At 43.3% G+C, this 13,845-nt stretch overlaps 1 protein-coding gene across 1 annotated transcript in view; it reads left to right on the forward strand.

Annotated features, from left to right (window-relative positions):
- The window catches only part of TG (thyroglobulin), a 211,230-nt gene that overhangs the window by 41,313 nt on the left and 156,072 nt on the right, over positions 1 to 13,845 (forward strand). The window contains exons 17-19 of the mRNA XM_090037373.1: positions 1,304 to 1,513; positions 6,178 to 6,332; positions 10,941 to 11,097. Of these exons, the coding sequence (XP_089893499.1) occupies positions 1,304 to 1,513; positions 6,178 to 6,332; positions 10,941 to 11,097 (522 nt within the window). The remainder of the gene's footprint in view (positions 1 to 1,303; positions 1,514 to 6,177; positions 6,333 to 10,940; positions 11,098 to 13,845) is intronic.

The following is a 13,845-nucleotide window of genomic DNA, read 5'->3' on the forward strand; positions in this document are numbered from 1 at the left end:
TCAACACTGTACTGAATGACTATATAAATTGCCAGGGACTGGGTGGAAGGTGCAAGACGCTGTGTTTTTACAACAGCAGCAAAAAGACCCCAGCTGATCTGTGATATCATTTTATGTTTGCTCTAACCCACTGTAAGTGGGATCTAAATCTCTGCAGTTTATCCCCGGATGGAACAACTGCTAAGTGACTACGGTTTAACTTCCATATACCACAGGATAGCGTGGAGAGCCTGGTTTCAGCCTTGCGAATGAAAAGGCTAATATTTGCAACCATTCAGAGTGAATGTAAAGCAGTCTTGTGATGATCTTTTTACTGTATTCGTAATTTTTAAAGGTGCTATCGAGGAGATTTATAAAGTAGCGTAAGAGTTTGAAAGTAGGGGAATGAGCAGCTGAGAGTTCTAGCTCAGCGCTGTCGTACCGGGTGCTGTGGAGTATCCTGCACCGAAGATGTGAGGATTGGAAAACAGCTATTTTTAGAAAGCCAACGAGCCTTCTGATGAGAAGTTCCAGAGAGGCAGAATACATTACTTTTATGGCTGCTTCTGATTTAAAGGCAATTATTTTCTCTCATCTTGTTCTCCAGAAGCTGGGAGGAATGCAACTAATGCCTGTAGTATTTGATTATAGCTTGGTGGGTTAGGAATGCACTAATATTGAGCAAAATGATGGGGTTGTAATAACTACAACAACTCAACAGTTTTATAATAGACTATCGGTACTGCTTCAAGATGGAACTGATGCTAATGTTTTTCCACTCGAGTGGCCATATTACCCTCTCGTAGAAGCACAGGACTCCGAGTGTCATCCTGGGTCATCAGCTTCAGGCCCGTTAGCTCTGGTAATCACAATCCTCTTTAGAAACCGATCAGGCTGCATTTTAAAATGAGTCATATGTTCTGTCCGCGTAACTCCTACTGAGAGGCTTTGACCTTGCGTAACTTTGTGGGCTTACGCCCATGTATAAAACGGTCTAAATAGGCCCACTGAGGGGCTGTTTGGCCTGTTTTGAGAAACCCGGCTCTGATGGTTACAAACCACCTCTTAGTTCCATTTATACAGGGCCGTTTTTCTACCGATTTGTTTTCTTAAGTGCCCAGCAGAGACGATACAAATCCTTTCACTGGCTTCATAGAGCATGCGACATAACTTCAGTTCAAATTGACATAAGCGTGTGCACTATGTATCTGGGTGGGATGCAATATATTTTCTTGCTATGAGACATAGCCGTTGCTTGGACATTTTACCCTGAATAGTTCATTTTTTTTTCTTCTGTTGTGTGTCCATTTCTTCATGTTCCTAGGTCCTCAGTGTGTCCTGCCATTTAATGTCTCACATGTGGTCAATGGAGTGATTTTCTGTGAGACCATCTCGGATCAAAATCGGAAATCCCAGCAGTGCCAACTGGTTTGTCGTCGCGGCTTCCAAAGTGCCTTTTCCAGCAAGAAGTTCGTGTGTGACGTGGAAAGTCAGCGCTGGATTTCAGATCCCCCCCTCTCTCAAACCTGTCAGAGTACGTGCAACTGCTAGGATACTAACTCTGTTCTACCGACTGAGAGAAAGTTGCTCGGCTGTCTTCAACATTTATTACTTTTGCCTTTGCCAACCTAGGATGCAAGAAAAGTAACGAAAGTGAATAGAAATGAAGCCAGTTCTAACTATAGGTGGAAGTAATCAGATTAGTTTCTAAGTGGGGGCTTGCAGTAGGTAAATTTTGCTTTCTGTCTTCATATCATTGCTTTCTTTCAGTTGGCTCCTGTGCCCTGAACAATCTCCCAGTTCTGTGATAATATAGATCTAAATAGATGGCTATTTAATCTAAATGCAGATTTTCCTTTGTAAATGAAAAGATGCTGGCATTGTAAAATGCTTCTGATGGGACCACTTACTCCTGACAGAGCAGATGAACACCAGATGTTTGGATTTGGCAGAAGTTGACTGTTTATTCGCATAATCAAGTAACTTTGTATGCATCTTTCTGTAGCAATCTGTTCCTAGGATGAATGCCATCTTTACTGGCTGCCTCTTGGTATTTCCCCACTCCCCTCAACCTTCATTCTTCTAAGTATAAAAAGCACCTCAAAACATGGAAGCTGCAGATATCTGCTTGGAGCCTGGGTGATCAGCTGGTCTTGATGGTGATTTTTAAACAGAGGTGGGATGTGATCAAAATGTCAGATTTGAACATACGTGAACTTCAAAACAATATAGCTCTGGGTTTGGATTACATCTTTGTAGCTGGCCTTGACCTAATATAGGAATATTGCCAATGTATTTCTCATACAAATGCGGATAAGTTTGTGGTTTCAGATCTCAATCTGAAATTGGAAGTCCATGCCCACCCTTAATCCAAGGCCTAAAGAGTTAACTCTTTTTTTTTTTTTTAAATACGTTCTGAAGTAATCTTAGCCTTTCCAGAACAAAAAAGGGTCTATATTAGGGCTGTGCGAAATGGCACTGTTCCATTTTGATTTGAGTTTTGAGGTTTCCATGAAACAGTATTTTGTTTTTAATTTTATTTCAATTCAAAACCGCTGTTCCATTTTGCTTCATCGAAACGGTGATGCTGTTTCAACATTTTGCCCATTCACTATAATGGAGAAACTCGAAACAGCCCCTCTCATCTGGCAGGTAGATGAGGGCCCACAACACCAGGAGGGCCGTGGCAGTCCTTCTGGGGCTGCAGACCCCTGATCTGCCTGCCAGACGAGGGAGGGTGCTGCTGCCTAGGACTAGGGAGCTGGGGAAGGGAACTGAGCTCAATTGCTCAGTTCCCCTCCGAAGTGCTACAATTGGGCTGGGGAAAGGAACTGAGCCCAGCTGAACTAAGTTCCCTTCCACAGACCCATCAAAGCTCAGTTCCCTTCCTTTGCACTGAGCCCCGGGCTCAGTTCCCTTCCCTGCCGTTGTGATCGGCTTCCCGCAGCCCAGCAGCATGAGACTGGGAGTGCAGCACTGGTTCTCCCCTGTTTCCCACCACCTGGCTGCTTTGAAACTCAGAACATTTCAAAACTTTTGAAATGTTTCAACTAGCCTCGTTTTCTTTCGAGGCTGTTTTGAAGCCCATAGTTTTGCTGTTTCAAGCTCGAAATGAATCAAAACAGCCAGCAAAATTTTGCACAGCCCTAATCTATCCATTAATATAAGGCTAGAGGGAAGCACTGAGATAATCTAAATGAGCTTCTATACAAAGCTCAGGCCACAGCACTTCTCTGAATTAGTTCCTGCTTCAACTAGAGAAAAACTTGTAGAAAATAAATATCCACCTTAGCTCTTGGTAAGTGGTTCCAATGGATACTGATCTCCACTTGAAAAGATTTAAGCTTTATTTTGTTTCTGAATTTGTCTCACTTCGGTTTTCTGCCATTTGAACTTGTTATACTCTGATCTCCTAGGGTCAAGAGCCTTCTATCCTGAGTTTTGTGTTTCTCAGGTATACGCCTAAAAGTGTAGCCAAGTCAAACTTCCACCTTCTCTTTATAAACTAAATAGATTTTGAATTCTTTTCTATATATTGTATTTCCTATTTTTTTCATTATTTCTGTGACTTTTCTCTGAACCCTCTTCAATTTTTTAACATCCTTCTTGAACTGTGGGCACTGGATCTGGGTGTGGGTATTAGTTGCATCAGATCCAAATGCATACACACATTTATCTGTTCTGATATCTAAAGATCGTTTTTCCCCTTTGGTCCACGGCAGTACACTGGGAGATCATGCTCAGATGATAAATTGGCACAGTATTCAGGTCTTTCTAGGAATCACTGCTTTCCAAGATAGTTTCTTGCCTTGAATCTAATGTAATGATGCCTTGAATTCTTTACTTTAGCCAAAGTGCGATACATATTGTTTGCTTGCGTCCGGCTTACCCAACAACCCATACTGACCTGCAATCAGCAACCTGTCCTCTTCATTATTTGCCACCCTCCCAATCCTTGTCATTTGCAAACTCCACCAGAAAATACTTTTTCTTCTAGGTCATTACTAAAAATGTTATTTTGTGTCATATTCTGTGTCAGACCAAGAACTTATCCTTGCAGGTTCCTACCGGAAACATGCTCAGTCAATGCAGATGCCATGTTTACAATTCAATTTTGAGTTCATAGAATTATAAAAATTAAAGGCTGGAAGGGACCTTGAAAGATCGAGTCCAACCCCCCTGCTCCGGCAGGAATATTGCTGAGACCAAATGATCCCAACAAAGTGTCCATCCAGTGTACTCTTGAAGATTTCCAAGGTTGGTGAGTTACACCACCTCCTTGGGAAGTCTGTTCCAGATTCTGGTCGCCCTTACCATAAAGAAGTTCTTCCTTGTATCCAACCTGAAACCATCCTCTAACACTTTATGGTCATTGTTCCTTGTCCTCCTCTGGGGTGTCCTAGTGAACAGTTTTTCTCCCAGCTCCCGATATTCACCCCTTATATACTCATAGATGGCCACCAAGTCCCCCCTCAGTCTTCTCTTCCTTAGGCTGAACAGTCCCAGAAGTTTTAGTTTTTCCTCATAGGGTTTGTCCTGCAGGCCCTTAATCATTTTTGTGGCCCTTTTCTGGACCCTTTTAAGATTCATCATGTCTTGTTTTGAAGTGTGGTACCCAGAACAGGACACAGTACTCCAGCTAGCAGCTCACCAACACTGTATAGAGCAGAACTATCACTTCCTTAGCCCTGCTTACGATGCATCGGCTAATGCATCCCAGTATGCTATTAGTTCTGACTACAGTGTTGCACTGGTGGCTCATGATCATCCATAACTCCAGGCCCTTTTCAACCATCATGCTGGCCTCCTAACCTATATTCATGTTGCTGGTTACTTCTCCCCAGGTAAAGCACTCTGCATTTACCCTTATTGAACTGCATCCGGTTCTGCTCTGCCCACCTTTCCAGCTTGTCCAGGTCCTCTTGGATCCACATCCTGTCCCCTAGTGTGTCCGCTTTTCCCGCAGACTTGGCCAGTGTGCTTTCCACATCTTCTTCTAGATCGTTGATAAAGATGTTGAACAGCACAGGCCCGAGAACCAAACCCCGCAGGACACCACTGGCCACCTCCTACCAAGATGATACAGACCCATCCACTACCACTTTCCGGGTTTGACCCCTTAGCCAGTTCCCAACTCACCTGACCATGGACTCTGCCAGCCCACAATCCTCCAATTTTTTTATAAAAGCATCATGGGGAGACCATATCGAAGGCCTTTTTAAAATCCAAGTATATGGCATTAACCATGTCTTCCGCATCTAAGCAGTTGGTTACTTGATCATGGAAGGAGGCTAGGCTGGTCAGACATGAACTGTCTGCAACAAAACCATGCTGGCTATCCTTCAGCATCATGCTCTGTGCCACTCCCTCACAAATGGACTTTATGATAATTTTTTCCAAAATTTTATCCAGTATCAAGGTCAAACTTCTTAAAAATTGGCACTACATTGGCATTTTTCCAGTCTTCTGGGACCTCTCCCAAGTACAATGAGTCTTCAAATACCCTTGCCAACAGTCCCACAAAGACTCCCACCAACTTCCCTCAGCACTCTCAGGTGTAGTCCATCTGGTCCTGCCAACTTGAAGACTTTCAGCTGCTTTAGGTGCTCCTCCACCAGTTCGACACTGAACATTGGTTGGCAATCACCACCCCTGCATCTGTCCAGTATCCAAACAGGCCAGTTCTACTATTTGTTTAGAGTTGCCTAGCTTTTTAATACATATGACATACATATCACACTGGGTTTGTATTGTTCTAGCTTTATCAATGAAATGCTATGCATTATCTTACAAAGTCATCCTTTTTGAATTATTTGCACAATGTTAGGCTTTTTTCCATTCCTCTGAAACTTTCCTGGTTTGAAGACTTACTAAAAATCAACATCAACAGTCTGGAGACCTCATCCTCCTGGGTTACTGTTGCAATTGGAAAGTATGTCATCATCATCACAGCAAACCTTTTCTTAACACAAAACAGAAATATCCATTCTGAATTTCTGTCTTCCTTCATTATCATTGACAATTCTACCTCTTCCAACTATTCATGGACCAATGCTGCTGATACACAATCAAAGCTTGTAGGACAATGCCGAAGGCTTTCCTATCATGTAATTGTATTTCCCCAAGGTAATTCTGACAGGCAGTTTTTATACATGAGTCATGAATATTATGAATAATAAACTGTCTTTTCTCCTTTAGAGCTCCAGTTATTTCAGACAGTCCAGGCTCAAACACAGTTCCAGCTACTGCTGCCTTCTGGGAAGGCCTGCAGTTCTGACTACTCCGGATTACTACAGGCGTTCCAGATCTTTATATTAGATGAACTGAAAGCCCGTGGATTCTGTCATATTCAGGTATTTCTCTATTCTTCTCTGTGGGTAAAAAAATAAATACGTTTGCAGCTTGTACTGTGGACCTGAAAGGATAGAGACAAAGCATAGGTGTTTTTAGAGAGCCTATTCAGAGCTGATAACTGATCTAAGATTTCCCAGGCATCATTTAGCATTAGGATTTTTTTTTTTTTTTTTTTTAGATTTTTTTCCTCAAGGCTTTGGCCTCATACCATATTCAGCTACGGATGGCAAGCTGTATTATAATCTGACTTGGGCAACATCGGCGAACTATTATGTGATGTTATTGTTAGGATGTTTATTTTGATATTTGGGCACATTCAGCTTTCCTCACTTTCATCTCTTCATCTTCTACATAGTGTGTAATTTGGTATGCCTAATTTTAAAAATTTGCAGTGAAGGAGCTTTTACCAAACCCTAGTATCTTTTTTCTTTATGTAGTCCAGTTACCCATGGAAAATTCATCCCTCTCTGCTGGGCCAGCAAAAAAGTGTATGCATTGTTCAATGGACATTAGAGGTACACAGGCACTTGTACCATGTGCAAGGGTGACTTTCACTCTTCTGTGCATAACAGTTATTCCATTTCCTAAATTAACCTCCCATCCTTCTCCTATGTTACTTGCGGTCTGAGTTTCCAGCAATGTAAAGTTACTGTATTTCCTGGAATACAAGACGACCCCAAGTATAAGATGACTCCCCAATAATTAGATTCTATATCTGGACATTTTATATATTTGTTGCAACTTTCCAGGTATAGAATCTAATTATTTGAGGTTTGCCTTGAATTGGTCTCCCCCACACTGCTACAGGGGGTCTGTTGGCCCCTCCCCCTTTACTGTCAGGCCCTGCTCTCCCTGAGCACATGGAAATGAAGAGCAGATTTGAAAACACTGGGTGCATCTACAAATGGTGCACCATTTGAACATGGGCCTGGGATCACAGCACATTGAGTTGGGTCAGAGCAGTCCCAGCTGGCAGGGAGGCCGGAGGGTCAGCCTGCCAGCCTGACTTGGCTCAAATGTGCTGTGGAGGGGCTGGCTGGGGCATAAAAGTGCTCCAGCATGGGGTTAATTGGCAAGCAGGCCCCACACTGAAGAACCCTCACGGCCCAGCCAGCCGGTCAGGGTCTACATGTGCGGTGCTACAAAGTAAAAAAACTCCGGAGCAGGATAGTACTTGTATTTATTTACAAGTACTACTCTGCTGAGGTTTTTTTTTTAGTTTACTTCAGCCTAGCAGCCCTGCATGTGTAGATGCTGAGATGTTTACTGTGGAGCTAATTGGCCCACTCCACAGTAACCATCTCCTGTAGATGCACCTACTGATTTTGTAATAAACATGCCTGTAGTAATTTGCATAGTCAAATTACTGTGGGAACACACAGACTTAATTCATCTGGAACTGAGGCATTTACCTTCTTTGAAACTGCTGTGAGCTCTAGCACACATATTGCCTAATACACTTTTAAGCAGCACTTTTGTATATACTTATACAAACTGTGCATGATATTAGTCCAAAGCCCAAAGGCTCATGATTTTTCCATATAGTTCGTTGGACTGGGACCCTGCAGTGTCAACAGTGTCTCAAGCCATAGTGACCCCACAGCTCAGCACTGCTCAATATATGTGTGTACTTCCAATACCCCCCTTCCCTCATGTACTAATTAACCTGCAACTCATGCCTGGAACCAAGTGTCCTTGCCACAACTCCTGGGATCCTCCAAAAGTTTATATGCTGATGAGGTACAGGACAACCTGGTCTGGCTCCCGGTCATGGAGAGTGGGGCCACCCTAATCATATGTGACAGGTTGAGAGAGGAGATGACAGAGAAATTCTGAATGAACGGTTTGGGACCCCATTCAGTAATGTTTGCTGGCCATTTAAGGATGGTGAAGAAACAGGAAATGGGAAAGAAAGGCACAGCTCAGCTGTGGGAGAGAAGAAGAGATTGAAATATATTCAGTGCAGTGGTTTACCATGACTTGAAAAAGAGTCAGCATTTAGGGGGACTCAGTGCAATGGGCTTTACCATGTGTCTTATTCAGATGGGTTGCACTAGCCTATTCTTATGGTAGGTTCCCAGTAGCATGTTTGCGTAATATGGGCCATGTGTTTTACAGTTATGCTCCGTGTTGGCTGTATTTAATGAACTCCATAGTTGGTTTCCATGGCTGAGCCCATGGTGCTTTTGACAGCCGTTTAATAATAGACAAAGTACTTACTGAGACTTCCTTGTGTGCAAATGTGAGACGAGGAATGTGTTTTCCCTGTGCTGATTGGGGTGAAAACCTCTCATTTTATATTTAAGCAGATATGGCAAATCAGTAGTACATAAGGAATATGAAACACCATTAAGGCTATTTAAAAGAGTTCCTGCACTATGATGATCAACGTTAAATAATGCTAAAACACTTCCCCCACAATGGGACTATAACCAGGGGACATACAATAAAAATGGCCCTGTTCCAGTCTCCCCCTCTGTTTCCACAATTCTGAGCTAGTGTAGGGCTTTCCATGTTCAAAAAAGAGGAAAAGGAGGTAGGCTTTCTGACGCATGTTAGGAACCACATCATGCTGGTCTGGTTAACTGGGAACTGCTGAGATGTTATGGTCATAAGTGCAGATTAATGTCCCAGAGTAGACAGAGTGTGTTATAATTTCCAGCGTGATGCTCTGGTGATTCTGCAGGTAAATGGAGTTTTACTTACAGGACCTGATCTCACAGTCAATCTCTGGTATATCGTTGTATAGAAACAGGACATAATTTGGAAAAGTGCTTAGGTGTCAATGGGTTTGTCTGAATTACCTCTGTGCTGCCTCTGGGAATGAGAAGCTGGCCCAGGAGTGTCTGCCAGTGAGAAGTACAAAATGCCAACTTTATCCTGTTTGGTATACATCTAACTGGGAATGAAGCAGCAACGGCGGACAGAGTAGCCTGAGTGTGTGCCTCAGCACCGCTCCAAGGCTCTTTTTTGGGGGCATGCTTCCTGGCATGCACTTGGGGCTACTCTACACCAACTCATTTCTGGGATTTGGAGTGATTGGGAGGAAGTGATTCTCCGTGGCAGCCCATGGAGGCTACGCAGTTATGTCCTTAGGGTGGAAATAGATGTCCTCTGATTTCTCATTTGCTCTGCCTTAAAAATGTTTCAGGTGGCACAAATGCTGAGCAAATAGATGTCCATATCCTTTGTTGTGCCACATGACAGGTGGTGTTACAAAAGATAGTAGTAGACTGCCACTTCATTTTGGCAGACATCTGTTGCCTTGTGGCAGTTTCCTTGCTCACCCCAGCACCCTTGACCCACAGGGAAAGTGGCAAAATCACGTTGCCTCTTGTTCTGCTCTATCAAAAGTGGGACTAGGGGCAACATGTTATGCCCGGTGAAGCGAATCAGCCATGTCATGACGCACTGCGGCACAGCTGAATCGCTCCATTCAGCAACATCTATTTCTAGTCTTTAGTCTCACTGAAAGCCTGTGTGACTTAAGCTGCTAAGTAGTCAATTTATGAAAATTGTCAATTCTGCACATTGCAAAATAGTTGAGTTTGTTTTTGCTTGACTGAACGATTTTTGAGGTGAATGGAGACAGGATTGGGGCAGAAGAGGTGAGAATTCCATTCGCACGCAATATTTTATTCTACGTGAAATGAATTGCTTTATTTTCATCTGGGGCATTTTTAACAAGGGAAAAGGAGTTTAGAAACAAATGGCTGTACTGACAAAGGACCCAGGTGCCAGTGAGACATCCAAAGAGGCGGAGGTGGCAATGGTGTCACTTTCTTGCCTTCTACTGTAGAGCCCCAAAATAACTCACCTGGGATGAGGAAGATTCAGACTTTAATTTCCTTTCTGCAGGATCCAGAATAATGACTTGGATTTGACTTGAATTAGGAGCATGCCCTAACCACTGGTTCACAGAATATTATGTGATGGGTCATGTCTTAGTCTTTCTCATTGAAGCTGTACCACTTTCATGTTAAATACTCATTATACCAAAAAGACTGACTGAGCCCATGCAGCAAAGATTAGGACACTCATGGATTTCAGTGCTTTCTCTAATGGTTATCTAATTATTTTATACAAACAGATTTAATAGGTGCAATTAAGAGAGAACCCAGAATACCCCATGGCCTTAATAACTGTGGTACTCTGCTTTGATGTGGAAAATCCAAGTTTTAATTCCCTGCTCAAAATCAACCATAGAGAGGAGTTGCATTCTGGTTTCCATTTTTCTACTTGAGTGCTCTAAGCACTGGACCACGTCATTCCACCTATTGGACACCTCTACCACATCCAAATGAACTAATTCAACAATTCCTACATACCGGTCAAATTCAACCTGAATTTGTGGATGCTTTGGGGTGCCTGAGAAACAGCATAAATGATGCAGTGAATAAATGATTTGGCGAATAATTGATTTCCTGAAAAATATTTGCCTAGTTCAACTCTTAAGTCACTTTAAGTTTTTTGGGTTTGTCTTTTATTTAAGTCTTTGCCCCATGTGAAATACATGTTTTGAACACAACGCTATGAAAACACCGGTATGCGTGTAGCTGTGAATGTAAAAAGGCAACTAACTTAAATCTGTTTGAATTTAAATCAAGGTAAATGCATTTGGAAATAGTAGGCCAGTGTCTCTCTGTGATGATTCTACTGTGCTGGTGAACTGTTTAACCGTGGACCGCCTAGGGGTGAATATCACTTGGAAAGCTCAGCTTGAAGACATCTCAGCAGCTTCTCTCCCTGATTTACATGACATTGGTATGGATTTTGCTTGTTTCCTTCTCTGCTGTTTTTTTGTACACGGCTTATTTTGCAGAATTGCAATTTGCTGCCTGCTCTTGGGAGATATTCATGAGTTAGACAACTACCAGAAATGTCAACAGCTGCAGGGGTGGGAAGGGGGCGAGCGGGGTAGGGGGAGTTCCTGAAACATTTTATTTTCTTTCTATATCAGAGTTGAATTTTAGAGTCTTTGGAAATGAGCTATGAGAAGGACCAATATGTGTCCACTTTTGGGCTGGTTTCTACACTATGGAAAGGAGCCATGATTTACAACAGGACCCTCTACCCCAGACAGAGAGAGTCCTGGCTTTGAGAATTGCTGTTTGTGCAAGGGGCAGGCTCATCCCAGCTGTTAATTTCCACTGGTCATGTCCCCCACAGTGGGGACAGATGTGCCACAGATTACTTGATCTGGTTGTTAGCCTCACTTCATTTCCTCCCATCATATCTCTCGTCTGTTCTGTCTGACTCTATTCTTATGCTGCCTTCATCATTGTAGTATTTGAGGCTGCTCCGATGCACTGTATTTACAGTACGTCAAAGCAGACTCAGTGAGTTGAGTCTACTGGCATGTGCTAATTAGCGCGCTTCAGCAGCCTCTGAGTCTTGTGTTTCAGCAGCCTTGCACTTCAAAATAGCGGGAGGGGTATTTCAACTAAAGCTTGTTTGGATGAGATTTAATTAAAGCCCCCTGCTGCCATTTTAAAGTGTGGGGATGCTGATGCATGAGATGTTGCGGGCACTTTAATTACAGTGGCTCTTGGAACCACTCTAATTAAAATGCCTCCCATGTCCTGGAGCAAGTGTAAAAATGCCCTGCATGCTTAACCCTTTACTTCATACACCTTACGGTAAGCACACAGGCTGCTTGCAGACGTGAAAAAAACTGAACAAAATGGCTCTTCACTTTAAACTTGGCACACTCCTGCACTGAGCCCAGTGCATGCCCAGAAAAGGCAGTACATTAGCTGCACCTGGCTTTCCCAACACCTGTATAGATCGGGTCCTTACTGGAGCTTTTTTGGTACTTTTATCTAATAGCTGATTGAATCACCTTCAGATAAAAGCTCCATAAAGCCCTGCTGAAGGGCCCAATCTATACAGATGCTGCAAAGCTGGGTCAAACTAATGTGCTGCTGCTTCTGGTAAAGCAGGGGGGTTGTTTTTCAGTGCCCACAGTGTCCACTGAATAAAGGAGTCATTGTTGTTGGCTTCTCCAGCCAGCAAGAGAGGCAGTTAAGGCATTCCTCCCTTCAGAGACTGGGAGCACTTCTACTACCTTGTAACCTAAAATAAGACGTAAAGAATACATCCCAGATTCCAGCGCCTCTTGTGCCAGCACATCTCTAGCATTCTGGCTTTGTAGTGCTATTCCCAGCCCTAAAAATAAAAAACCCTGTCTGGACATGGTCCCTCTTCTAATTTTGGTGCTTCAAGCCTATGTTTGTCCTCCAGAGCTTCTGCCCGATCGGAACTGAGTTCAAAAGTCTTCTCAACTGGACTGTGGTTGTAGCGGTTATGTGGTTAGTGGTCATACAGTCTGTTTGTGTTTACATCCATTCAGCTGGACCAGATTATAAGGAAATGCGAATATGAAATTGCCTGTACATGGTAGATCAAAGCACAAATGGCATTTCGTTGTATATTGAAGTGTGTTTAGAAAAGTCTTCTGGACCGCGGGGATTAGATTTTGGCCTTATCCACACTACAATTTTACCTCTGCCCTAAAATTCTTTGTCATAACACACTATTATATAGCAGTTGAAAGTATGAATTCAATTAGGGCTGATGTAAAATGTCCTCTTTTTTCATGCTGGAGCTATTTTGTAGTTTAATGATTGCAGAAGGCGTGTACAGCTCAACCATTCTTATAGTAGCTTCCACCTGTCACTACTCTAAATGTTTTCTCTCTCACCAAGGGCCTGTCTCAATGCTTTCATCCACCCCTGGTTGTTTACCCTATCTGCTGCTTCCCCTGTATGAAATTATAAGGCGGTAGTTTACTGTGCAACCAGTATTACAGACTCTACAGGTCTTGGTGCTCTAGCATAGGCCCCAGTACTACAAACATCGACGAACGTGTCCAGATTTGTTCACACAGGGAGTCCCATTGACTTCAGCGAGGCAGCTCACTTGTGTAGATCTACTTCTCTGTGTAAGCAGGTGGTTTTGCTTGTGAATCAGGTGCTCCTTTGCTCACATGTGATAAAGCATCTTCTCCCTGCTGATGTCTCTTAAGTTTACACAGCATTTAGCAGAGCAGAGCCCCAATCCCGAGAGGTTTAGCAGTGTTACTTATAGCAATTGCAGCTAATGGCAGCCAAGCATATTTGAACGCACCTGGTGCAACGGCATCCGGGCTGTATGTGCATTGGTACAGGTGTCAGAAATGCTTGCTATGCAGGCTGAACAAAGGCAAAATTACCTTGATTCTGGCTTTTTTGATGGGAAAAATGGATGTGTCGACAGGTCCTTCCCCATCTGACAGTTTATCCTTTGGGCGACACCAGCTCCCCACCAGGTTCCCATATGGTTCCTGTTGAAAACAGTGGTAATCTCAGGGTACGTCCATGCTGTGTTGGCCATGTGGGATGTTCCTGAGCACATCCTGCCAACGAGCTCCTGCTCTCATGCTTCAGACCTGGAAGAATGCTGGTGAGGCCACTCGTGGCTGTCCACGCCTGCACTGGAACAAACTGGAGACTGGTGTCTTGAGAGTGGTTG

The sequence above is a fragment of the Crocodylus siamensis genome, chromosome 3 (assembly GCF_052110815.1).
Source record: "Crocodylus siamensis isolate JL-2025a chromosome 3, ASM5211081v1, whole genome shotgun sequence".
Lineage (NCBI taxonomy): Eukaryota > Metazoa > Chordata > Crocodylia > Crocodylidae > Crocodylus > Crocodylus siamensis.